Source organism: Hemiscyllium ocellatum, chromosome 20, assembly GCF_020745735.1.
Source record: "Hemiscyllium ocellatum isolate sHemOce1 chromosome 20, sHemOce1.pat.X.cur, whole genome shotgun sequence".
In the NCBI taxonomy this organism is placed as follows: domain Eukaryota; kingdom Metazoa; phylum Chordata; class Chondrichthyes; order Orectolobiformes; family Hemiscylliidae; genus Hemiscyllium; species Hemiscyllium ocellatum.
Window position 1 is genome coordinate 10391016 of NC_083420.1, and position 27630 is coordinate 10418645.

General features: G+C 43.0%; 1 protein-coding gene across 1 annotated transcript in view; it reads right to left on the minus strand.

Annotated features, from left to right (window-relative positions):
- Positions 1-14585, minus strand: part of nubp1 (nucleotide binding protein 1 (MinD homolog, E. coli)) — an 82498-nt gene extending 67913 nt beyond the window's left edge. The window contains exons 1-3 of the mRNA XM_060840492.1: positions 14524-14585; positions 7294-7398; positions 7063-7196 (exon numbers count right to left, since the gene is read on the minus strand). Of these exons, the coding sequence (XP_060696475.1) occupies positions 7063-7196; positions 7294-7398; positions 14524-14554 (270 nt within the window). The 5' untranslated portion in view covers positions 14555-14585. The remainder of the gene's footprint in view (positions 1-7062; positions 7197-7293; positions 7399-14523) is intronic.
- Between the last annotated feature and the right edge of the window lie 13045 nt (positions 14586-27630).

The window sequence follows — 27630 nt, forward strand, 5'->3', positions numbered from 1 at the left end:
TGAGAATGACTGTCTTTGACATCGAGACCGAATTTGAGTGACTGATGAAGTATCTTGAGTAAGCATGAAGTGAATGGGAATCTGGGCCTAAATTCTTCAATGTCTGGAATCGTTGGAGGCCAGTTATTTTAGCCCCAGGGCAATGCAAGAGTTTTTCAGGATAATGTCCCTGATCCAACCATCTTCATTTGCTTCAAGAAATAATCATCTGTCTAGCATGAAGTTCAAAGTAAGGACCCTTAATGTTAAGACACCAATTTTCAGTTCCACTAGCAACTTCTGAGTCACGAAGCAGTCTATGCTTGCATTCAAGACCTGGATGGCATGCAAGCTGAGGCTAATAGCTGGGAAGTAACATTTGAGCCACGTGAGTGCTTCACAATGAGCATCTCCAACAAGGGAAAGTCTAATTGCATCTCTTTGACATTCAATGGCATTCCCAGTACTGCATCCCCCCAAACTATCAACTTCATGAGGTTCAGAGGATGAGAATTATACAGCAGATAACTCTTTTTCTGACCCAGAGTCATACAGCACATAAACAAATCCTCTGGCCCAACTCATCCAACCGAACGAGACCCATTTGCCTGAGTTTCACCCAAAACCCTTGAAACCTTTTCTATTCATGTACCATCCAAATGTCTTTTAAATGTTGTAACTGTAATCATTGCTGCCACATCCTCTGGCATCTCATTCAATACATGCACCATCTTCTGTATGAAGAGGTTGCCCCTCAGGCCCCTTTTAAATCTTTCCCCTCTCACCATAAACTGTTGCCCCCTAGTTTTACACTCCCATATTTTGGGGAAAAGACCTTGGCCGCTCACCGTGTCTATGGCCCTCATGATCTTATAAACCTCTATAAGGTCAACTCTCAGTCTCCTTTGCTCCAGGGAAAAAAGTCCGAGCCTATCCAGCCTCCCTTTATTGCTCAAACCCTGCACTGTTGGTAATATCCTTGGAAATCATCTTTTTTGCAGTTTTAATAACATCCTTCCTGTAGCAGGGCAACCAGAATTGTATGTAGTTATTCCAAATGTGGCCTTTCCAATGTCTTGTGCAGCTGCATCATGATGTTCCAACTTCTATATTCAATACTCTGGCCAATAAAGACAAACGTGCCAAATGTCTACCAACCTGTCTACTGTGATGACACTTTCAAGGAACCATGTATCTGCACCCCTAGGTCTCTCTGTTAACAACACTACCCAGGGCCCTACCGTTAACTGTGTAAGTCCTGCCCTGATTTATTTCACTAAAATGCAACATTTCACATTTGTCTAAATTAACCTCCATCTGCCATTCCTCAGCCCAGTGGCCCAGTTGATCACCATCCCATTCTCTGCTCAGATAATCTTCTCCACGGTCTACAATAGCACAACTTTTGGTGTCATCCGCAAACTTATGAACCATACCTCCTATATTTTCATACAAATTGTTCATATAAATGATGAACAACAATGGAAATCCTTGCAGCACACTGCTGGTCACAGCCCTCCAGCCTGAATATCAACCCTACACCACCACCCCGTCTCCTACCATCAAGCCAATTTTGAATCCAGTTGGCTAGCTCCCCCTGGATCCCATGTGATCTAACCTTACTAACTAGACTACCATGTGGAAGGCCTCGCTAAAGTCTATGTAGACAATGTCCACCTTCATTTATCTTCTTGGTCACCTCTTCAAAAAAACCTCAGTCAAGTTTGTGAGACACAACTTCTCAAGCACAAAGTCATGCTGACTATCTCTTATCAGTTCTTGCCTTTCCAAATGCATGCATATCCTGTGTCTCAGAATTCCCTCCAATAGGCTGGATGGCACAGTGGCTCAGTGGTTAGCATTGCTGCCCCACAGCAGCACGGATCAGGGTTGATTCCAGTCTCAGCGACTGTCTGTGGGGAGTTTGCACTTTCTCACCGTGTCTGCATGGGCTTCTTTCAGGTGCTCTGGTTTCCTCTCTCAGCCCAAGGATTTGCAGATTAGATGAATTGGCCATGTTAAATTGCCCAGTGTCCTGGCTAGATGGATTAGCCATGGAAAATGCAGGGTTACAGGTATAGAATAGGGGGCTGGGGATGGGTCTGTATGGGATGCATTTCAGAGAGTCAGTGAGGACTCATGGGCCAAATGGCCTACTTCCACACTCTAAGGACTCTACCATTCTATGAATTTAACCACCACTGATGTCCGGTTCACTGGTCTTTAGCTCCCTGGCTTTTCCTTGAAGCTTTTCTTAAGTAGTGGCACAACATTAGCCACTCTCCAGTCTTTGGCCCCTCACCCGTGGCTGTTGTTGACACAAATATCTCTGCTAGGGGTTCACCAATTTCTTCACTAGCTTCCCACATGGTATACGCTTGATCATATGCCAGGGATTTATTCTAAGAAATTTGAAATTAACTCTCCAAGGCTTTTTCATCATCTAAAAATCAGAGGTCGTGGGTGAGTGATGGAATCCTCTGCAGTTGTTGGATGAGTGTGACTTTAGTAATTTAATAATACCACACCTGACAAAGCAGCCTGCTTGATTAGCACTACACTGACCATCTTAAATATTTACTCCATCCACCGCCACCTCACTGTGGCTGTATCAAAGCTTCCTCAACATTATTTCCCAAATCTGCAATCTCTACCAGCTGGGAGGACAAGACTGGCAGGTAGATGGGAACACTACCATCTCCCAGTAACATATCATCCTGACTTGAAACTAAATTGCTAATTCTTCACTGTCATTTAGGTTAAAATCATAACTAACTTCACAGTGTGTGAACTTTCACTACACAAAGTGCTGTCATTTAAGAAGCCCATTCTCCACCGCTACTTCAGAGGCAATTAAAGGTGGACAATAAATCAATGAATAATGACACTACCATCTGTGGTTGTACCTACTCCCAGTGGACTGCAGAGGTTCAAGAAAGCAGCTCACCATCACCTTCACAAGGATATCTCGGGATGGGCAGTAAACGCTGGTGATGCCTATATGCCCTGAATGAGTTTTTAAAAATACATGATACTTGGGCAAGAAATATTAAAATGGGATCTGGTAGGGTAAAGCAAGGACACTACAAAGATCTATACGGCCAAATGGCCTTTTCAGTCCTGTAAATTTCAATGTAATTCTACGGGAATATTTTTCCAAACTTTGTTACTTTCGTGAGCAATATAACAGCCTCTGAATGGACAAAACCCAGAACACTTTCTAATTTTATACTTCTATACTCCATAATAACCACACAAAGATAAAAACTGGAGAAAATCTTCTATCATGCGAAGCAATTTTTGATGCAAATTTTCTCCACTTCGCAACAAAGTGTACATTATAGTTTAATAACAACCGACCGTGACTATTCCTCCCCTATCCTCCTTCACTAATACCACAGAAGGTTTTGGAACAAGTCTGCGCCATTGTGTCTTCCCCATTACTCCTCCGGCACAAATTGCTGAAATACTTTGCTGTATTTTCTTCCTTGGCAACACTTTGTTGTCAAGTGTGGTTAAGTCGTGGAAACAGGGTGGAGAATGCAAGGAGCCCATTACACACCAAGGGTCACATGTGTGGTCAGTTTGTCAGCACTTGCAGTATTTTTGGAAAGATGGGTAAAACCCTGTAATTTGGAGTGATTGTGGGGAGAGATTTTACTTTGAACAGAAATTCTTTCACACGCAATCAAACTGGTGAATCACTCAAATTTATTCCATTATTTACTTTGCAATTTGGGAACAGTTCAGACAGCGCAGTCATGATGTGGGAGTGGAGGCAAATGCTTCTTTCTGCAATGACAGATCGACTTACAGTCACTTCGGGGAGAGGAATGCATTTTTCCCACGTGTTTCAGAACAAAACTCCTTTGCAATCCTAAGTGTGTACTTCCTTAGGTGCCAACTTACTCCGTACACTCTCCCCGCCTAGAATGGTATTCTAACAGCTTGAGGAAGTAGGCCCAGTAACCGGAAAAAGAGTCACCCAGATGCAAGATATATAGGCATTCTCAGTTCTCATTAAAACAATCACAATCATGGAAAAGCCCCTGAATACACATCTTCACAATTCTACCAGTAAGGAAGATTTACAGCATTTTGTTTAAAGAATTATTAGTCACTATGGGGAAGCATGCCGATCTCTACATTCAGTTTCTTTACTGGGAGTTGAAAACAAATCCACCTGATCTCAGCACAGAACAGAAGGAAGCCATTCAGCCCTTCTAACCTTTTCTACCATTCAATGAGATCATGGCTGAACTTTATTCCAACTCCATCAATCACTTTCCTTGTTCTATTCCTTGAGCTAACAAAAAACTATTCATCTCAGATTTCAAGTTTTAACTGAGCTACAACAACTTGAATTTATACATTGGCATGTAGGAAGGCTGGGTCCTGGTCAAGGAGAGGAAAGGGAGGTTGGAAGTAGACTTGTGGTTTACAAGTGCTGAAGGGTCAAGGCTATGTTTTTTTGAACAGATTTGAAGGCGAGAGTGACATGATCTGAATAGAGACCAAAAACAACAATAGCAGCTAATATTCAAATCAAGAGATGTTTTGTGGTTGGGAGTAGTGGAAATAAGGCCAAGGGAGTGGATGGCATGGACAAAATCTTTCTAAGAGGAGAAATTAGAGGAAGGGAAACCTTAGGAGCAGTTCAGAAAGAAAGCCTCAGAGACAATTGGTAGAATCCTTAGCGATATGTTCACGAGCACTTCGGACTTCTTGCAGACTAGCACAGACAGGTGGAGAGAGGAATTCAAGAAAATGGTTTGCAGTGAGAATAGAAGTCAGGAGCTATCGTTGGATTTCAAGATGATTCTGGAGTCACGGGCAGTTTGACAGAAAACAGCAAGACCTGATAGTGTCTTATCTGGGTTAGAGTGGTGCTGGAAAAGCACAGCTGGTCAGGCAGCATCCGAGGAGCAGGAAAATCAACGTTTTGGGCAAAAACCCTTCGTCAGGTTCCTGATGAAGGGCTTTTGCCTGAAACATTGATTTTCCTGCTCCTTGGATGCTGCCAGACCAGCTGTGCTTTTTAGATTAGATTAGATTACTTACAGTGTGGAAACAGGCCCTTCGGCCCAACAAGTCCACACCGACCTGCCGAAGCGCAACCCATCCATACCCCTACATTTACCCCTTACCTAACACTACGGGCAATTTAGCACGGCCAATTCACCTGACCCGCACATCTTTGGACTGTGGGAGGAAACCAGAGCACCCGGAGGAAACCCACGCAGACACGGGGAGAACGTGCAAACTCCACACAGTCAGTCGCCTGAGGCGGGCATTGTACCCGGATCTCTGGCGCTGTGAGGCAGCAGTGCTAACCACTGTGCCACCGTGCCGCCCAATCCAGCACCACTCTAATCTAAACTCTGGTTTCCAGGATCCAGCACTTTTGCCTCATGTCTTATCTGGTCTACCCCGACCTGGTAATCAATGGAGAAACCATTTGACTGCAATATATGTTCGAGTCTGTGTGATATGCGCTGAAGGGAGTAGGCTTGGGGGCCATGCCGGTAGAATGACCAGGCCGAGATAGAAAGAGGGTAATGTTTTTAACACAGATGAGGGAATCAAAGGTGAGGTTATGATGAAGCAGATCAGCAGCTGTAGAAGTATTATGGTGATTAGAGAGACAAAAATAACTTGGCTGGAGATTTGAAAGGACAATTAAATGTGACTTTGCAGAGAAGGGACGTTTTCCATGTGCTTACAGAAGGAAGTATGGTTGGGAGGTGGAAGGGGAGGTGGGTGTATGAAAGTGTTCGGAGAAGGCTTTCTCTGCGTTTGACACAACTGAAGTAGCAGGGTTAAGCAAGATAGTGAGGTTGAGCAAGTGGTCAGGAATATGGGTAGAGAGGTTTTTAACGGAAGGAGAGATTAAGGAAGGATAGCAGAACAGTAAATTCAGAGTTCAGGGAGCATAATGAGTTGAGATTGACCTTGAAATCATCTCAGATGAAAAGTCACTCAGTACAGAGTCCAGGAGGGGGAGAGTAGAAGCAAAGTTTTCTCGATGGAAATCTAGACATGGCACCTGGGTAGGTAGCAGAGAATGTGAATTTTATAATGAGAAGGGAAAGGTGTGAGATAAGGTTAGACACTCAAAAGGAGAACGTCTATCTGAGTAGAGAATAAATTAATTGCAGTCTGGTGATTTGAGCAGAGTGATGAAGAAATGTATAATTAGGAGGTGCTTCTTCAAGGGAGATGTCATTACCATCAGCCATGCTGCTGTCCAGACCATGGGAGGCAAAAGTGAGGACTGCAGATGCTGGAAACCAGAGTTTAGATCAGAGTAGTGCTGGAAAAGCACAGCAGGTCAGGCAGCATCCGAGGAGCAGGAAAATTGACGTTTCAGGCAAAAGCCCTTCATCAGGAATAGGACTGATGAAGGGCTTTTGCCCGAAACGTCGATTTTCCTGCTCCAGAGCATGGTGCCAATGCACTTGTCCACAGTGACTGATGGAGAAGAGGGACTCTGTGTACAAGTAAATGGTCATTCTGAAGGGAATTGAGAGAGCAGTGGGGAAAGCTGACCTACTCTCAATGTCCGTAGGGTCATAATTTGGGATTGGTGAGTGGGGCAGGAAGGAGGTCGGAAAGGTGACATGCCAGAGGGAATGCTGGGCTGGAGGGCCAGTGAGAGAGCAGGACAGGGCACTAGGGGTTGCTGCTGAAATGATGACACCAATGGAGTGCCTTAATAGGCCCTTCAGAGGATGCCAAGAGAGGCACAGAGGGAATCTAGAGGCAACATGAGTGTAGGAAAGTCAAGGAACACTGAAGGCTGGTGCAGGATTTGTGTGGGGAGATTACCTGCAATAGGACAAAATGAAAGGAGATGCAACAACAGGAGAGGAGGGCCTTGGAGGGGTAAAGAATAAAGAATGAAACGAGAGAAAAACGGGACATAGCAGCAAGGACGGTAGGCTGATGCAGCAGACAAAACAAGGGGAGGAGGAGGAGCAAGCTGGTATCATAAGGTTTTAAAATTCTTCAGGAAATAACACTCCTCTTATGCTGGAAGTTGCGAAATCAAGAAACAGACATAACAAAACGTTGATTCTCTACCTGCTTACTGTCGTCACTTGCTATTCCGTGGGCTAAGTGCGCACTGAAAGTGCTCTTGCCAACACCTCCTTTTCCAGATAAAACCAAGATTTTATGCTTTACAGATGCCATCTTATCCTTAATCTCCTGAATTGCTGCAAGGGAAAACAAACAAAAGAAAGTAAGTTCACATTCGGGAAAGCATCCACATTAGTTAGTTTAAGGTGAGCAAAGTTTCTCTTTAAAACGTACCTGGATCTGTAGCTTTGGATGCACCTGAGGCACAGAAAGCTTGATTGGGACAGCCCTGGCAGGCTGAAGCTTTACCAGCATTATCACTGCCTGTTCCTGGACAATCTGGAACATATTAGAAGAAACTATATAAAGCCACTGATCAACTATGTGTAACAGGTAACATTGATTAGTATCTTACTGTGAGTGCCAGAGTATTAAACACGTGGAATAAACTGACATAAAAGGATAGGGATTATCCACTGGCCACTAGTTATTTCGGGGTGGATGGACAGGGACCCTGTAGAATCCCCACCATTAAAGACTCTGAAGGAACTGCACTCGAGATTGAAGATTTCACTGAGCAATTCCCCCATGTCTAGGACCTTCTGAAAGTACCCAGTTAAATCAGAGAATTTAGAGATTGCGATAAAATGAAGTAAAACAGCTAGTCGAGATTATGAAATTCATAATCTAACTCCTGAATGGTTGACTGACCCACACCTACCTCAACACCCCCAAGCAACATGCACCCCTCCCCCCAACATAACCATTCCTCGTACCCCCTCTCCTTTCCCCACTCTGGATCAACATCTCCCATTCCCTATTGCCAGACCTGACACCCTCCCCCTGTTCAAGATCCACACCACACCCCCATTCCCAGTGAAGTCTGAAAAAGACAGGGAATGTGAAGGTCCAGATCAAACCTGCAGATGAATGGTGGTATTCTAAATGTCCTGTACATGGTTGGTCTTTCCACTGAACAGGAGAGCAATTTGTGAGCAGAAAATATGCAACACTATATTTGAAAAGTCGAGGTCACCCTATTCCATCCGTGGGGTGTGTTTGAGGTAAAAGAACAGGCATTGCATTTCTGGCACTTTCACAAGAAATGCAGTGGGAAGAAAAGGTAGTGATGGGGGTGATTCTGGAGTTGGCAGGGGCATCGCAGAGGGAGTGGCCCCTTCAGAATGCTGAACATCTTGGCTAACAACACAGTCAAAGGCAATTGCGTTGGTAAGAAAATGGATTTATACCCAAGACCTTGTGACTGGCGGAGCAGGCTGGAGGGGCTGAATGGCCTATAATTTCTCCTCTATTTGTAAGAAAGGTGAAAAGGAAAGATGTGGCATCATGCATGAGGTGATGGAACTGGAGGAGGATAATTTATTAATTGCAGAGGCTGGTGGGAGAGGAAGCTGAGGGTAAGGTGAACTGTAGCATGGTCTATGGGGAAAGATAGGATAAGAATTGAAATGTAGAAAATGGATTGGACATTGCTGAGGATTCTGTCAACTAGTGTATCGTGGAATTCTTGGTTAACGTGAAAGGATGATACACTGGATGCAGTGCTATACAACAAATGCAACAGAGACAAAGAAATTGAAAGAGTGGAAGCGAATCTTCAAAGGAAGCAGGACCAGGCAGATGTATTTTCACTGTAGCTTTGGAAGTCAGTGGGGTTATGGTGAGTATAGGTTGATAAGCTGCTCTGAGAAATGGAGATGGACAAGTTGAAGAGAAGAATTAGAAATGGATTGTTTGAAGAAAGGGTGAAAATCGGAAACCAAATTGATTCAATTCTCTTATTCTGGATGAAGGGAAACAAAGGGTGGCTGGTGAGAACTGATGGGGCCTCTGTCCAAACCAGAAGTAGAGGTCTCTCAGGCCATCTTCCTGTGCATCAAGGAGATTTACTAGTCAATCTCCCATTACACTCCACGTCATAGTCAGAATGTGTTTAGCTTTAAGATGAAGCAATATTTGAAATCAGAGTAATCAAGCATAGCTCAATCTCCACCTTAATTCCAAAATGTTGGCATTTATCTTACTTTTCCAATGAAAAATTACTATGACCACATTTACGTTGCAGACTGTCAAGATAAATTCGTTAAGTTACAATTGCAGCATTCCATCAGTATGTGTGACTGAAGCACCTCCAAAGAGTCCAGTGAGAAGGGCAAGAATGTAAAGATAATATACATCGACAGTTTTCAGTCGAAATGTGGATCCAGGAATTTATAATAAAAAATTAACAAGAGGTAGACACAGGTTTAATGTATGATTTTATCTCTTTTGCTAACCACCCCTCAGCACATCCCGCCTCTCTTAACACCTACTATCTCTATCAACTCCCACTTCCTGGCTCAGAAACACCACCACAAAGGCAAATAGGGATGGGCAATAAATTCTGGCCAGCCAGCAATATCCACGTCGTATGAATTTAAAAAATAAAATGCACAGTGTACTTTCAATGGTGCGTAATCTCTCCATCTCACCTTTATAACCTAGCTGCCTGCCTTCATTCCCTTCCTTAATCATCCACGACTTAACATGTCTCTTTCCTGGCAATCACTCTCAAAAGCTCCCTCGTTCAATACTGTTTGTCAGTCACTCTTTGCTCCAGCTCTCATTCTTTTCATTCCTTTTTTCTCTCTCAATGACATGTCCTCTGCATCATTTACTGAAGGGTCCTTTTTCCAATGTGTCTGCCTCCTCACAACATTGCTTTTAAAACTCAATAACTTCAAAACAAAAATCAAAGTAAAATCAGCAAAGAAACCAAACACCTTTCCACGTAAGACTTTGTACCTGCGACAGGGACTTATACAAATTAGAATCTCAGTCTCAGAATAATCTCTGAGCAATACCATTTTTTTGTTGTGAAATTACAGGTGGGGATAATGATTTGGCATTAAATTTAAGTTGCTCTTATTACTGATAGTGGACAACAGCATGAGAAAGGATCACTTCTCATTTTCTCAGCTTAATACAATTTGAAATTTTCACGACAAAAACAAAAGTTGTAGGTATGTCAGTAGCATACTCCATACTCTTCAGTAACATAGATTGGTTCTCTTTTACAAAAGTCTCCAGATAAATTTGACTTCAATTACTTATATGAAATATGCCCTACTCATCTTCAAATTATTGCAAAGTGGTAGTAACTGAAGATGATGTCAGATCTGCAGAGCACCTTGGAATATACAGGCCCTACAATGCTCAGAGAGCACAATCCAAGTTCATTCACAGGATCAGACAGCTTGCAAAAATAAGCTGCAGGTTCACACTGTTGTAACAGACTGAAACATTCAAGCTAGAAATGAAACAGCGGCATCGAAAGACAACTTAATGCATACATTTAATCACTTTAAGTTGACAAAAACACAAGTCTCATCTTGATTAAACTCTCCTTCAGCATTATGACAGCAGTTGACAGAAATACTGGACGGGTGAAATCACAGACTGAAACCTGACTGGATAGACCTTCTGCAATTTGGTCACCACGGTGGTCAGTAATTTAACATATGCACATGAGCCTGACAATGTACTTTTCACAAAAGCACAAGTTTATTACACAAAATATTTTTTCAAATATAATTTGGAAAGATCTTTCAAGCAGCAAAAAGATTCAACCTTTCTCCCCCAAAAATATGCTTTCCTCTCAGCCCAATGAAATATCGTTCCTATCTTTATTCTTTAATTTCTTAATCAACTGATGAGGTCACAAGTGTTTCCTTTCAGTACCTTTCTAATGTGTGATTCTCTTCCTCTCTTCCTGAGGCACACAATCACAGGCTAAACACACTTGATTTTCTCACCAATCTCAATGAGATAAACATTTAGTTCTTTTTCCATGTATTTTGATGCTGCTAAACAGCACATTTGTATTTGGATCTTTACTTCAGAACAGAAACTGCTTCAAGCCTCTGATCTTTTTTTTTCTCTGGATCCTAAAAGATCAACTAAGTCAACACTCCAGCAATTATCTCAGCAGGTAACTTGCCTATTCATTTCACTGGTCACACGATTACCAGAAATGCCATTTTGACACACTGCTATTAAAAGATTTCTGCCTTGTTGCAACAAAACAAGCCATCTTCACAGAGCCGAAAGCCAAACACCCATTTCCGTCTATTCTGAAACTCAAGTTTCCAAATAATAATGATACGTTCTAAACCTTCATCACATCAAACATTAGAAACTTCAGGTGCTGAAAAATGTGGTGATTAAAAAGTATTTTTTGAACAATTTGTAGAAACCTGTTGGCCAAGTGGGAAAAAACATGACTATTTTCAGGCAAAATCCACGTAGAGTCATAGAGATGTACAGCACGGAAACAGACCCTTCGATCCAACTTGTCCGTGCCGACCAGATATCCCAACCCAATCTAGTCCCACCTGCCAGCACCTGGCCCATATCCCTCCAAACCCTTCCTATTCATATACCCATCCAAATGCCTTTTAAATGTTGCAATTGTACCAGCCTCTACCACTTCCTCTGGCAGCTCATTCCATACACGTACCACCCTCTGTGCGAAAAAGCTGCCCCTTAGATCTCTTTTATATCTTTCCCCTCTCACCCTTAACCTATGTCCTCTAGTTCTACATTCCTGCATTCCAGCGAAATGACTTTGTCTTTTATTCCTATCCATGCCCCTCTGATTTTGTAAACCTCTGTAAGGTCACACCTCTGCTTCCGACACTCCAGGGAAAACAGTCCTAGACTATTCAACCTCTCCCTACAGCTCAAATCCTCCAACTCTGGCAACATCCTTGTAAAGCTTTTCTAAACCTTTCAAGTTTCACAACATCTTTCTGATAGGAAAGAGACCAGAATTGTACGCAATATTCCAACAATGGCCTAACCAATGTCCTACCTCTACCAATGTTCTACAATTTTCATTGTTGAAATGGGAATTGATAGTTGGCACATTATATGATTCAACCAAGTGTACAGATATAGTGATATTGAGTTTGAGGATATGTCTTACACCGTGTGCAATATATTTTTTGGAAACAATTGTGATACAAAGATAGATAATATTTTTATGCACAGCCTTGTGCCTGCTTCATTTGAATTAATTAATTATATACACATATGGAAAGTGCAATTTGGCTGCATATATATTGCTGTAAATTTAAGCATGTAGTTAATATTATCTCAACATTTTTTTAAATGTCTATGGTTCGAAGGTTTTCAGAAATCTTAGAATCACTACAGTATGGAAACAGGTCCTTCAGCCCAAATCCACACCAACCCTCTGAAGAGTAACCCAGCCAAACCCATTACCCTACTCTTTATTTACCCTTGACCAATGCACCTAACCTATGCATTCCTGAACATTATGAGCAATTTTAGCATGCCTAATTCACCTAACCCGCACATCTTTGGAATACGGGTGGAATCCAGAGCACCCGGAGATAACCCACGCAGACGTGGGGAGAATGTGCAAACTCCGCACAGACAGTTGCCCGAGGCTGGGATGAAACCTGGGTCCCTAGTGCTGTGAGGCAGCAGTGTGAACCACTGAGACACCGTGACGCTGACGAAGATCAGTTCGAGAAAGGAATTACATCACATTCAGAGGGATGGAAACAGCCAGTTCAACCTCATCAGTCTGTGTTAATGTCAATCTTCAAAATGAATCGTACTCCAAACACAATACTTTTATTTCACTTAAAAGTTTAAGATGTTAGAATTTTCCATCGTAGAGAAAAAACGTCAGATAATGAGTTTATAACTCTCCCCTCCTTCAACCTATTTGTAAATGCCAAAATGATCTCTGTTTTAATTTCTGGTAGTATTTTCCATGGTCTCAAAACCCTTGATGTAAAAATACTTCTGCCAGTTATATTTAATGAGAAATTCATATTTAATCTTAAATGTACCTTTCCTGGTCCATGACTCCCCCAAAACTCTAAAAACTCCATGTCATCCTTTTAATCTTTAAAGTATCCCCTAAAGTCCCTAGCACTAATAAAAACAGCGGTAAATTTTCATACTTGTATTCACGTTTGCATTTTGTCACAGCAGACAATGGGTTAGATTGGCTTTGCTAATGAATAAGAAGAATTGTTCTTTTCAGTTCGAAAATGCCTTTGAAATGAACCAAAGAACCCCTTAAGTATATTGAACAGTTTCCTTGTACTTATATATGTTTTTAATCAAACTATTTGAGCTTATGATGAAAATTGAGGATGCGAGGGAGCCAGAAACAAAGGAATACTGGTCTTATAAGAGTTGTAGGCTTGGCCAAGATTACAGAGATTATGATGGTGTGGGCATGGAAGGAGATGAATTGGAAAACCGACAGGTTGCCAGAGGAGGTTGAATATATACCAAGTATCTGACGACAAGTAAATGGGAGTTGGTGGAAGCTTGGAGAGAGTCAGAAGTGTTCGGAAAATCTTACACTTATTGAAGATGAACAATTGGAGTCAAGCAATTGAATAATCAAAATGAGTAACTGGCTCCAATCAGTAACCAGTCACCATTCAGTGACAATGCCACGGTAAGTGGCTGGTATTCATTCTGCTCAGTGTTCAGGGTCAGTGACTGACCCTCACTCTCTGACCATTCCCAGGGTCAGTGACTTACCCTCACTCTCTAACCGTTCCCAGGGTCACACACTGACCCTCACTCTCTGACCATTTCCAGGGTCACTCACTGACCCTCAGTGACTGATCCTCACTCTGACCATTCCCAGGATCAGAGGCATACCCTCACTCTCTGACCACTCCAGGGTCACACACTGACCCTCACTCTCTGACCATTCCCAGGGTCAGTGACTAACCCTCACTCTCTGACCGTTCCCAGGGTCAGTGACTAACCCTCGCCCTCTGATCGTTCCCAGGGTCACACACTGACAATCACTCTCTGACTGCTCCCAGGGTCTCACACTGATCTTCACTCTCTCACCATTTCCAGGGTCACTCACTGACCCTCAGTGACTGAACCTTACTCTAACCATTCCCAGGATCAAAGACACACCCCTCACTCTCTGACCACTCCCAGGGTCACACACTGACCCTCACCTTCTGACCATTCGCAGGGTCAAACACTGACCCTCACTCTCTGGCCATTCACAGGGTCAAATACTGACCCTCACTCTCTGACTGTTCCCAGGGTCAGTGACCGACCCTCACTCTCTGACCATTCACAGGGTCAGTGACAAACCCTCACTCTCTGACCACTCCCAAGGTTACACACCAACCCTCACTCTCTGACCCTTCCCAGGGTCAGTGACCGACCCTCACTCTCTGACCACTCCTAGGGTCAGTGACTGACCCTCACTCTCTGACCACTCCCAGGGTCAGGGACTGACCCTCACTGTCTCCATACGGCCGCGGGGAAGGTGATTACTGTTGGCCCCGTTTCCGGTCCTCTCTTCCCAATCTCGGGGTCTCCCTGGAAACTTCAATATTCTATTTCCCGGGAATCTGGCTCCACTCCTGACCCCACACTCACGTGATGGCGCGTTGCTTGGTACGTCCGCCATGATCGCGTTGTCCTGGAACCGCACTTCCGGTGGTTCCAGCACAACAGAGAAGTGTTCCGGCCTCCGCCGGTGCTCCCCACAAACGTTCCTCCTGAGACTAGCATCACTCCTCACTGTGAAAGCTGAAAATTATTGCCATCCAAAATCTGCAACAGTGTTTTTCCATCTTATCCATAGATTTGAATCAAGTTAGGACGTTCTGAATGATTATTTCCATTGAATGCAATCACACTGCTGGTTTTGCATGCAGCTGACATCAGGGATTTTACTTTTTGTGTCTGTAGAAGTATCATTAGGCAGATGAATTTAACTAACCACCTGTTTCATTTGTTCCTTTCTCTCCCGGCCCCTGGTTCAGGGAAAACCAAGCTGTTCGTAACCTGTCCTTCATAAAACTTAAAGTCGAGTTTCTAACTGCATAAAGCAAAAGCGTTTTTGCAAGCTGGTGATCTCAAATGAAAGCACAAATTGCAGGAAAAGCTCAGCTGGTATGGTAGCATCTCTAGAGTATAAACATAGGTAATTTGACCCTTCGAGCTTGATCTGCCTTTCAATATGATCATCCAACTCAGAACTGCATTCCTACTTTCTTCCCATACCCTTTGATCCCTTTAGCCCTAAGAGCTATCTAACTTTTTTTTGAAGGTATTGATTTCAAGCATCTTATGTTGCAGGGAATTCCACATGCTCCCCTGTCAGGGTGGAGGAAGTTTTCTCATGTCGGTCCTAAATGGCATACTCTATTCTTTGACTGTCGCCTGTGTTTCTCAACTCCCTCAGCATCAGGATCAACCTTTCTGCATTTACCCTGTCTAGTCTCGTTTGAATTTTATCGGTTTCTTCGAGATCTCATCCTTTTTTTAAAACTCCAGTGAATAAAGTCCAAACTTATCCAGTCTCTCTGATACTTCAGTCCAACCATTCCAGGAAACAGTATGATTGTACTCCCTCCACAGCCAGAACATCCTTCCTCAAATGAGGAGAACAAAACTGCACACCATACTCTTGGTGTGGTCTCACCAAGACCCAGTACAATTGCAGCAAGACATCCCTGCTCCTGTACTCCAATCCTCTTGCTATGTGGGTCAATGTACCATCTGCCTTCTTCACCACCTGCTGCACTTGCATGCTTATTTTCAGCAACTAGTATACAAGGACACTCAGTTCCCATTGCACTATAATTTCCCAATCTATCGCCATTCAGATCATAACCTGCCTTTTTGTTTTTGCTACCAAAGTGGTTAATCTCACCTGTATCCACATTGTACTTCATCCACCAAAATGAGAGAAAGAAGCAATGAAATGGTATTGGATTTAAAATACTAACTGTTTCTCTCTCTCATAGATGCTGCCAGACTGGCTGATTGGATTATTCAGCACTTCTGTTTTTACTCCACGCAGGGCCTCCATTGCAAAGGCTATTAGCTTTCCCCTCCGTAATCTCTCACCAAAACCTCAGCCATGCATTTTCCGCACTAAACTGAACTGTCCAACGTCCCCAAGCTACTTCAATATTATCACTGTACATGCTGATCGACAATATCTGATTCCTAAACTACTAAGACTGCTTCAATCGTGTATGAATCCCAGGACTTTATCTCTGGAATCGCCTCACTTCTTGCAATGCCTTCATTCCTTTATCTAGGTATCCTCAGTTATTTATAGCTCATGAATCATTCAGCCTCACGAGTCCATAATTGCTCTCCATGGTGAAATCTAATCAGTCCAACTTCCCTGCTCGATATCCTTTTTGCCATGCACATTTAATTCCTTCAAGTGCCCTCTCAATTTTTGTTTAATGGGTGGCATTGCAGCTTAGTGGTTAGCACTGCTGCCCCATAGCACCAGAGATCCAGGTTCAATTCCAGCTTTGGGTGGCTGCCCATGTGGAGTTTGCACATTCTCTCTTTGTCTGTGCAGGTTCCGTCTGAGTGTTCTGGCTTCCTCCCACAGTCAAAAGATGTGCAGGCCGATTGGCCACACTAAATTGCCCATCGTATCTAGAAATGTGTAGATTGGGTGAATTAGCTATGGGAGATGCGGGGTTATCAGGTAAGGGTTGGGTGGGATGCTCTCAGAGGGTCGTTGTGGAGACAACAGGCTGAATGACTTGTTCCCACACTATAGGATTTGATGATTAAATCAATGATGGCTCCAGTTCATTGCTACTCATTGCATAGTAAAGTTCCTTCTCACATTCTCTCTATGGCTATTCTTACAATCTTCAATCTATGCCCCATAGTCTAACTAGCAGCTATTAGGGACAGTTTTATTCTTTGTCAACTTGCCATAATCTTTTACACTTTTAGCAAATCTCCACTCAAGTTCTGTCTTCGCTCCAAGGAGAACACATGCACTCTTCTAAACTAAACCTTGTAACTAAAATCCTCTAACTCTGGAACAACTATGTCTATGACCTTGAAGTACGATGACTGGATCTAAATGTAATATTCCAGTTTTGAGGCCTTAGCGGAGATTTGTAAAGGTTCATTATGACTCCTTTGGTTTTGTAATCACTTACTCATTTTAGGAAGCCCATGATTTTACATGTTTTGCTAGTTACTCTCTCAATAGCTCCCGCCAAATTCAAAGTTCAAGACATTTTAACACATCCGCATCCCCCCAATCAGATCCCAGTCCTGTTGTGTGAAGTAATGGTTCTGAAGGGGTTAATGTTTATATTATACTGGATCCATCCTTTCAACTATTGCCACACGGAGTCTGTGGATGGAGGCAAGGAGGTCAACTCTAGCTTTAGGGATGAGCAGATGTATCTTTACCAGCTACCAAAGGCTGACTAATGATGCCTGAAGTTGGACTTACTGTTATCACGCGATAAATCTTTCTATTATCTAAGAACACAGACTTTTCTGCAGACATTCTGCAGTCATGTATCCTTGACTGCTAATTGCTAGATAATTCCTGAAAAAGGGCTTATGCCCGAAACGTCGATTCTCCTGTTCCTTGGATGCTGCCTGACCTGCTGTGCTTTTCCAGCAACACATTTTTCAGCTCTGATCTCCAGCATCTGCAGTCCTCACTTTCTCCTAATTGCTAGATAGGCCCAAGGCATAGGAAAATGGGTAACAGTGAAGTATATCAAGCAACCTATACAAACTACAACCTGGTAAAGGTGACAAATATGATAAGCTATCAAGAGGGCAGTACGGTGGCTCAGTGGTTAGCACTGCTTCATCACGGCGCCAGGGACCTGGGTTTGATTCCAGCCTTGGGCGATTGTGCGGAGTTTGCAGGTTTTCCCTGTGTCTGCGAGGGCTTGTGCTGGTTTCCTCCCACAGTCCAAAGATATCCAGGTGAGGTGGATTGGCCATGCCAGAGTATCCTGTAGTTTCCAGGGATATGCAGGCTAGGTGGATTAGCCATGGGAAATCTGGGGTTACGGGGAGAGGATGGGGGTTGGGCCTGGCTGGAATGCTTGGAGAGTCGGTGCAGACTTGATGGGCTGATCACAGATCATAGAATTCCTATAGTGTGGAAACAAGCCATTTGGCCCAACAAGTCCACACCAACCCTCCAAACAGTAACCCACCCAGATCCATTCCCCTACCCTATTAAACTCCATTTCCCCTGACTAACCAATCTCTCCTTGAACACTATGGGCAATTTAGCACAACCAATTCACCTAACCTTCACATCTTTGGAAAGTGGGAGGAAACCAGAGGGCCTGGAGGAAACCCAACACAGACATGGGGAGAGTGTACAAACTCCACACAGACAGTTGTCTGAGGCTGGAATCGAACCTGGGTCCCTGGCGCTGTGAGACAGCAGTGCTAAGCACTGAGCCACCGGGTCAAATGGCCTTTTTCCCAATTGTAGGGATTTTATGAGAGATCCTCATTGTTATGATGCTGGATCATAACCCTGATTACTCATGGACAAATGTACTTTTTAAAAAAAAAGAAGTAAAATGACATGTTGATGATAGACGTGAATTAAATGGCCAGGTAGAGAGAGAGAGAGAAAAAAAATTCTTGAATGTCACACCCGACAAGATGCCAAAGAAACTTCAAAATGAGACAATGCATGACACACTGACCTTGTAATCTCCTGAGAATATCTCAGATTGTAAACATGATACTCATGAGAAAAAGACAGCTGAGAAACACGGTTGTTTTACCCTTTGAAGGAATATATAAGTCCTGGTTTGTGCACATTTATGACCTGACGTTCTTGTGTGTGGATTAGGTTGCTGTGAGGGTCACAGCTCTCAGGACATGCTGTGACAGTGCTGCTCCTTTAACAAGGTTGTGTTGTCCTTGATTTTTTTCAAAAGTGTTGGACAAGGCACAGTAGCCAAAATGTCTGGGTTGATCTACATGAAGAAGCTTTTAAGATTTAAGAAAAATGCTTGTACAATGAAAGGGGAGTGGTCAGTTCTCCAAGCTCAGATTTTATCTGGTTTGGTTTAGTTGGTTTTAGCAATCTGGCTGTTCAGAGCAAGCAGTCAGTCAATTTTGAGGCTACTGATCAAAGAAACAGCTACATGGAAGAAGGTGTTCCATGCTGAATCACTCTGCCATCTCTCTTGCTCTCCTGTAAGACCCCGTGTTTAATTTCACCTTTTTTGCCTAGGGGTGTTGAATGGGGATTGTTACAGGAATTTGGAAGAGCATTATTAAGTTGGGATAATCTGTTGGGTTTGTGGATAGGTTAAGTCATTCTGTATTCTGTTCTATTTTGTTTGTGTTTCATTTGGTAATCTTGAAAATAAATTCTGTTTTGTTTGAGACTAAGTGGTTGGCCCAGCTGTATCACTCCTGGAATATCCACCTAACACCTGTTTTAAAAACAACTAGCAAAGTTAGTGTCCAGGCTACCTTCTTGAAATGTTTTTGAAGAGATCTGGCCTGATCCAAGACAAGCTATTTACACCTGGAACTGCAGGCAAAGCAGTGAGAAAAAGCTCTCTCTCACTCTGAATTCTGAGAGTCAGCCACTGCCAAAAGGAATCAGGAAGGAAAGAGCTTCAATCAACCTACAAATCCAAGAATCTTGAAATCTACTGTTCAGCTACCAAGGAGGAGAAAGTGAGGACTGCAGATGCTGGAGATCAGAGTCAAGATTGTGGTGCTGGAAAAGCACAGCTGGTCAGGCGGCACCCGAGAAACAGGAGAATTGACATTTTGGGCATAAGCCCTTTATCAGGCTTATGCCCAAAACATCGATTTCCTACTCCTCAGATGCTGCTTGAACTGCTGTGCTTTTTCAGCACCACGCTATTCAAATACCAACATCATTACAACTGATAATGGCATCAGTATGATGGCCATATTGTTCAGCTATCTGCTGTTCAAGAACAATTCAGAGACTGATCCATTTTTAAAAAAAGTTTCATGACTCTTCTTTCTGGTGCATGAATATGTGTGTAATATCACTATTTCATATTGTGTTTCGTAATGAATAAACTCACTGTTTTTGTTCATTCTGCTGCCACTTGTCATTATCTGATTGATCCAGAGTGATCCTCTCTTATTCAAGAGATAAAGCTGGTGGTGGTTTAACCTGGAAGTCATTACGGCTCAGGCAAGGGGAGAGATTGAGAAGGAGAGTCCTTCATGGTCCTTCAATGTAGGAATTGACCTCATGCTGCTGGCATTACACTGATTTACAAGCCAGACTTCCAGAAAACTGAGCTAACAACTCCACATTTAAAGTGTCTATATTCTTGCCAGACCATAGGGCTGGTCGCTCATTAGAAAGAGATAACTGGTGGTGATTTAACCCAAAGGTCATCACCAAAGGTGAGGGGAGAGTTTGAGAAGGCAATTCCTTCATGATGTATTTGGGTTTATATCTCCCTCGCTGTTTGCCACTCCTCCGTGTTTGGTCTCATCAATAACTTTTGAAATTCTCTCTATCTTCCAAAATTGAGGAAGCAATACTGACGATGCAGGATTATGATGTGTCTGCTATCCTCCTGTCTGTAAAATAACCATTTACCACTGTTTGCTATCTTTAAAACAGTTGTTTCAGCCAGTTGGTCACTGACCCTCTGACTCCATGTGAGCTCTGATGAAGAGTTGAACCATTAGCTTGCTGTCTCTCTCCAGAGTTGCTGCCTGAGTTACTGAGATTTCCAGCATTTTTGTTTCAGTCCAGATTCCAGCATCTACAGTAATTTGTTCCTCCATGTGGGATTTGGTTAGCTCAGTTGGCTGGTGTGTGCTGTAGAGTGCAACACACAGCATGGGGTCAATCCTTGCACAGGCTGACATTACAGTGAAATTCTCACCCTGCGTTTGCTTGAGGAGTGGTGACCCAAGGTTAAACTCAGCCCCAGACACCTGTCTCCAATGAAAGAACAGGATGATGCCAACTTTACCTTTACCTACGATTCCACTGGCTTCAGTTTTGTTAATTGACATTAGGAGTATTATTTTGTCATTTTTTTAAATCCACATCTACCACCTTCATTTCACGTTTCTGAGGGACAGCAATCAGAAATTAGGGAGAAGGTAGTGCGCAAAGACTGATCCTTGCAGGACCCCAGTGTTTCAAAGTTATAGTGATTTGAAGCAGGTGGATCTTATTGACAATGAGATCCTTGATTGGGGGTGCTAACCTGGGACAGTCAGGGAGCCTTGGCTGACAGATATAAATAGGGGATTCAGAGAATCTCCTGACTTCAGGGACTGACTCTGAGCTGGTTGACCACAGCCAGTATACTGTGCACATGTAAATAAAGGGTGACTTATTTGTCACCCCAGCCTCTTTGCAGTAATATCAAAAAACAACATTACAAGTGATGCTGTTGTTGCAAATCGATTGATAAGGGTGGAACACGATCAGAATGGTCCTACTCAACTGGATACCAATGAAGAGGCATTGAACTCTCATGTTCAAAAGCTGCAGACTGTTCAAGAGGATGTTTACCTTCATCATGGCCATGTGGACTGTCACTTTGAGCAGTTTTGTTACTGTGGTAAACTGATTGGAGGGATTCAAACACGGAATTCTATGGAGAACAGGGACAGATTCAGGAGGAGCCATCACATTAAAGGATTGTGGTTGGAAATAGACTCATGAGGCAGACATGCAGGTGTTGGACAGGGGTGGACAAAGTTAAGAATCACACAACAGGTCAAACAGGTTTATTTAAAAGTATGAACTTTTGGAGCGCTGCTCCTTCACCAGGTTGGGTCTGTATTTTGAAAGAGACAGTGGAGTCAATGGTTCATTTTTCAAAAGGAAGGGTGACTATTGGGAGACTTAATACAAGGCCTGAACAGAGAGGGTGTGATGATACCATGGCTTTAGAAGATGTACTTTATCCTGAGTTTTTCTCTTTGAAGAGAGACTTTAAGGCTGAGCTGATGATCAGACTACTTGACACTCTCGAGTAAATAGTTTGCGAGACCTTGGGGATTATTGTTTTTAAATGAGAACAATAGAAGCAGCCTGAATGGGTGTCTTGAAGCATTCACATAACCAGCATTTTTACTTTCAGATTTTAGCAGATGCTGTTGGAGTCTTAAAGAAGTGGAAACTATGTTTTCCTTCTCTCAGTTACAGCTAAAAACTGGGGACTGTCTTCTTGCTACTGGAGTTTTGTTTAGATTTTTATTGTCACGTATACTCTAGTATAGAACTACAGGAGTATAGTGAAAAGTGCATAATGTCATAACACAAGGCGTCATCTTAGGCACAAATACCAAGGTACAGAATCTTAAGAACAAAGAAGAAAGAAAGAACAAAGTTAGACAGACTGCGCCTGAGTTGGAAGGGGCTAGTATATTAGCAAATTTTGAAAGGATTTGTAGCTCAGGTTGAGGTTCTGGATGTAGGTTTGCTTGTTGAACTGGAAGGTTTATTTCCAGACATTTCGTCACCCAACTAGGTAACATCACCAGTGGGCCTGCAGGCGAAGCATTGCTGATAATTCCTGCTTTCTATTTATATGTTTGGATTTCTTTGGGTTGGTGGTGTCATCTCCTGTGGTGATGTCATTTCCTGTGGTGATGTCACTTTCAGTTCTTTTTCTCAGGGGGTGCTAGATGGAGTCTGACTCGATGTGTTTTTTGATAAAGTTCCGGTTGGAATGCCATGCATCTAGGAATTCTCGTGCGTGGCTCTGCTTGGCTTGTTCTAGGATGGATGTGTTGTCCCAGTCGAAGTGGTGTCCCTCCTTATCTGTATGTAAGGATACTAGTGAGAGAGGATCATGTTGTTTTGTGGCTAGTTGGTGTTCATGTATCCTGGTGGCTAGTTTTCTGCCTGTTTGTCCAATGTAGTGCTTGTTACAGTTCTTGCACGGTATTTTGTAGATGACATTAGTTTTGCTTGTTGCCTATATAGGGTCTTTCAAGTTCATTAGCTGCTGTTTTAGTATGTTGGTGGGTTTGTGGACTATTGAACTTGAAAGTATCATCAACAGTGCTTCACCTGGAGGCCCACTGAAGATGTTATCGAGTAAGGTGACGAAACATCTGGAAATGAATCTTCCAGCTCACCGAGCAATCCTACATCTAGGGCTAGTATATTGGCGGGGAGGTTGTTAAACTAGAAAGGTGGGGGCAGGGGGATGGCGTGAGTGGGACCCAGGGAGATAGTGAGGAAAGAGATCAGTCCAAAATTGTACAATTGGGAAAAGGAGCAAGTCAAACAGTGAGGGTAGACAGGAACAAAGCAGAGAATGAGATAGGACTGATAAATTAAACTTTTATCAGTTTATTTCAATGCGAGAGGCCTAACAGGTAAGGCAGATGAACCAAGAGCATGATCAGGAACATGGAATTGGGATATCATAGCAAGTACAGAGACATGGCTCAGGGATTCACAAGACTGGCAGCTTAGTGTTCCATGATACAAATGCTATAGGAAGGATAGAAGGGGGTGGGGAGGCGTGGTACAAGAGAGGAGAGGGTGTGGCACTTTTGATTCAGGATAATATTAGGCTGTATTTCGGGAAGATGTTCCTGGGAATACATTCGGGTAAGTTATTTGAGTGGAACTGAGGAATAAGAAATAGATGATCACCTTATTAGGATTGTACTATAGACTCCCCCACTGGTCAGTGGAAAATTGAGAAACTTATTTGGAAGAAGGTCTTAGTCATCTGTAAGAATAACAGGGTGGTTATAACACTGCCATAGTATTAAGTGCTTCAATGGAGAGGAATTTGTTAAGAGTGTACAAGAAAACTTTTTGATTCACTGTGTAGATTACTTATCAGAGATAGTGCAAAACTTGACCTACTCTTAAGAAATACAGAAGGGCAGGTGACTGAGGTGTCAGTAGGGGAGCACTTTGGGGCCAGCAACCATATTTCTATTAGTTTTTAAATAGTGATGGAAAGGGATAGGCTAGACCTAACAGGAAAGCAAGAACTTATTAGAAAAGAATTTTCAAAAGCTGATTGGGGCAGATGTTTACAGGTGAAGGAATGGCTGGAAAATGGGAAGCCTTCAAAAATGAGATAACGAGAGTCTAGAGACAGTGTTGTCCTGTTAGGGTGAAAGGCAAGGCTGGTAAATGTTGGATGATTAGATAAATTGAGGGTTTGGTTAAGAAAAAGAAGGAAGCATATGTTATGTGTAAATAACAGAGATTGAGTGAATCCTTAGAGTATAAAAGCAGTAGGTGTATACTTAAGAAGGAATTCAGGAGGGCAAAAACGCAACATGAGGTGGCTTTGACAAATAGGTTTAAGGAGAATTCAAAGGGATTTTATAAATAAGGCTGAGGGATGACCTTATAGAGGGTTACAAAATCATGAGGGGTATGGTTCGGGTGAAAAGACCTCAGGTCTTTTTCCTGAGGTGGGGGAGTCCAGAACTAGAGGGCATAGGCTTAAGGTGAGAGGAGAAAGATTTAAAAGGGACCTAAGGGGCAACTTTTTCACACAGAGGGTGGCGCATGTATGGAATGAGCTGACAGAGGAAGTTGTGGAGGCTGGTATAATTGCAACATTTAAAAGGCATCTGGATGGGTTCATGAATAGGAAGGGTTTAGAGGGATTTGGGCTAAGTGCTGTCAAATGGGATTAAATTAATTTAGGATATTTGGTCAGTATAAATGAGTTGAACTGAAGGGTCTATTTCCATACTGTACATCTCTATGGCTGTAAATATTCAGGGGAGATGGTGATGTAACGGTAATGCCATTGGAACAGTGAGCTAGCGAACAAAAGTGATGTTTTACTGCCATGAGTTCAAATCCCACAGCTGGTGGAATTTCAATTCAATTAATTAATCTGAAATGTAAAACATGTCCCACTATTGGACAGACATGGGAATTACCATGGGGAAATCTCATCTAGTTCATCAATATCTTAAAGTTAAACATTGCAGTAATTATAGTACAATGTAAAACATAGGAAATAAGGTTAGAAGCTACACATTGTCGACCTTTTTGTTTTTGAGTAAAAAATAAGCCATAAGTATTAAGTAAGCCGTAAGAGGCAACCTCAGTTATCTGAATGATACGGGCGGGGAGTATCTTGATCAGATAATTAAATGTTCGGATAATTGAATACTCAAATACAGTTTACCCAAGCATCGGGAACTTGAGATCTCGTTTGGATAATCCAAAATTCAGATAATCAATGTTCAGATAATTGAGGTTGTATTAAGTTAGTCTGGAGCAGTGTTTTGTGGAGGAATAAGATGGTACTATTTTCTGAGTCTATAGATTGGAAGATGCAAAAATGGCCCTTAGTAGAGTGATATGCTCTTCTTGTCAGATGTGGGAGTTTAGGGAGAGTTTATGTGTTACTGAGGATTATGTCTGCAATAAATGCCATTGGTTGCGAATCCTATCAGATTGAATGGATCAGTTGGAACGACAGTTAGAAACAATGAGGAATTTATAGGAGCAAGGGGATGTGATGGATGGCAGTTATAGGAAGGGAGAAAAGTTGCAGATAAAGTCACATAGATGGGTTAACTCCAGGAAAGGTAAGAGAGGTAGGCAGCTAGTGCAGGAGTCTTCTGTGACTATCCCCATTTCAAACAAGAATGCTGTTTTGGAAAATGTAGGGAGTAAAGGATTAAACGGGGAGTGTAGCACGAACAGCCAAGTTTTTGGTATTAAGACTGGCTCTAAGGGGGTAATGAGGGGTACGTCGGGTTCCAAAAGATAAATTTTATTTGGGGATTCTCTAGTCCAAGACACAGACAGACGTTTCTGTGGCCAGCAATGAAAAATCAGAATGGTGTGTTGCCTCCCTGATGCCAGGATCAAGGATGTCTCAGAGAGGGTGCAGAATGTTCTCACGGGAGAGAGGGCCCAGCAGGAGGACATTGTCCACATTTGGAACCAATGACATAGGAAGAGAAAAGGGTGAGATTCTGAAGAGAGAATGCAGGGAGTTAGGCAGGAATTTAAAAAGGAGGTCCTCGAGAGTAGTAACATCTGGATTACACCCAGTGCTAAGAGCTAGTGAGGGTAGGAATACGAGGATAGAGTAGATGAATGCATGGCTGAGGAGCTGGTGTATGGGAAAAGGAGTTACATTTTTAGATCATTGGAATCTCTTCTGCAGTAGAAGTAACGTTGTGGGCGGCACGGTGGTACAGTGGTTAGCACGGCTGCCTCACAGCGCCAGGGACCTGGGTTCAATTCCCGCCTCAGGCGACTGACTGTGTGGAGTTTGCATGTTCTCCCCGTGTCTGCGTGGGTTTCCTCCGGGTGCTCCGGTTTCCTCCCACAGTCCAAAGATGTGCGGGTCAGGTGAGTTGGCCATGCTAAATTCCCCGTAGTGTTAGGTAAGGGGTATATGTAGGGGTATGGGTGGGTTGCGCTTCGGCGGGTCGGTGTGGACTTGTTGGGCCGAAGGGCCTGTTTCCACACTGTAAGTAATCTAAAACGAGATCTAAATCTAATCTGCACAAAAAGTACGGACTGCACATAAATTGGAAGGGGACTAATATACTGGCAGGGATCCTTGCTAGAGCTGCTTGGGAGGATTTAAACTAGTGAGTGGGGTGGGGGGTGGGGGAGATCCCAGGGAGATGGTGAGGAAAGAGGTCAATCTGAGACTGGTACAGTTGTGTAAAGAAGCAACTCAAACAGTCAAGGTAGGCAGGGACAAAGCATAGAACAAGGTAGCACTGATAAATTAAACTGCATTTATTTCAATGTAAGAGGCCTAACAGAGAAGACAGATGAACTCAGGGCTTGGTTGGGAACATGGGACTGGGATATCATAGCAATCAGAGAAATGTAGCTCAGGGATGGACAGGACTGGCAGCTTAATTTTCCAGGATTCAAATGCTACAGGAAGGATAGAAAAGGAGGCAAGGGGGAGGGGGGGGGGGGGAGTGCAAGGGGTGCAGGAAGGATGGCATTTTTGATAAGGGATAGCATTACAGCTGTACTGAGGGAGGATATTCCTGGAAATACATCCAGGGAAGTTATTTGGATGGAACTGAGAAATAAAAAAGGGATCGGTGCTGGGTCCTCGACTTTTTATCATTTATGTAAATGATTTGGATGTGAGCATAAGAGGTACAGTCAGTAAGTTTGCAGATGATACCAAAATTGGAGGTATAGCGGACAGTGAAGAGGGTTATCTCAGATTACAACAGGATCTGGACCAGATGAGCCAATAGGCTGAGAAGTAGCAGATGGAGCTTAATTCAGATAAATGCAAGGTGCTGCATTTTGGGAAAGCAAATCTTAGCAGGACTTATACACTTAATGGTAAGGTCCTAGGGATTGTTGCTGAAAAAGAGACCTTGGAATGCAGAACAGGCTGAGGCTGTTTTCCCTGGAGCATTGGAGGCTGAGAGGTGACCTTATAGAGGTTTACAAAATTATGAGGGGCCTGGATAAGATAAATAGACAAAATCTTTTCCCTGGGGTTGGGGAGTTCAGAACTAGAGAGCATATGTTTAGGGTGAGAGGGGAAAGATATAAAAGAGATCTAAGGGGCAACTTTTTAACGCAGAGGGTGATATGTGTATGGATTGAGCTGCCAAAGGAAGTGGTGGAGGTTGGTACAATTGCAACATTTAAGAGGCGTTAGATTGGTTTTATGAATAGGAAGGTTTTGGTGGGATATGGGCCGGGTGCTGGCAGGTGGGACTAGATTGGGTTAGGATATCTGCTCGGCA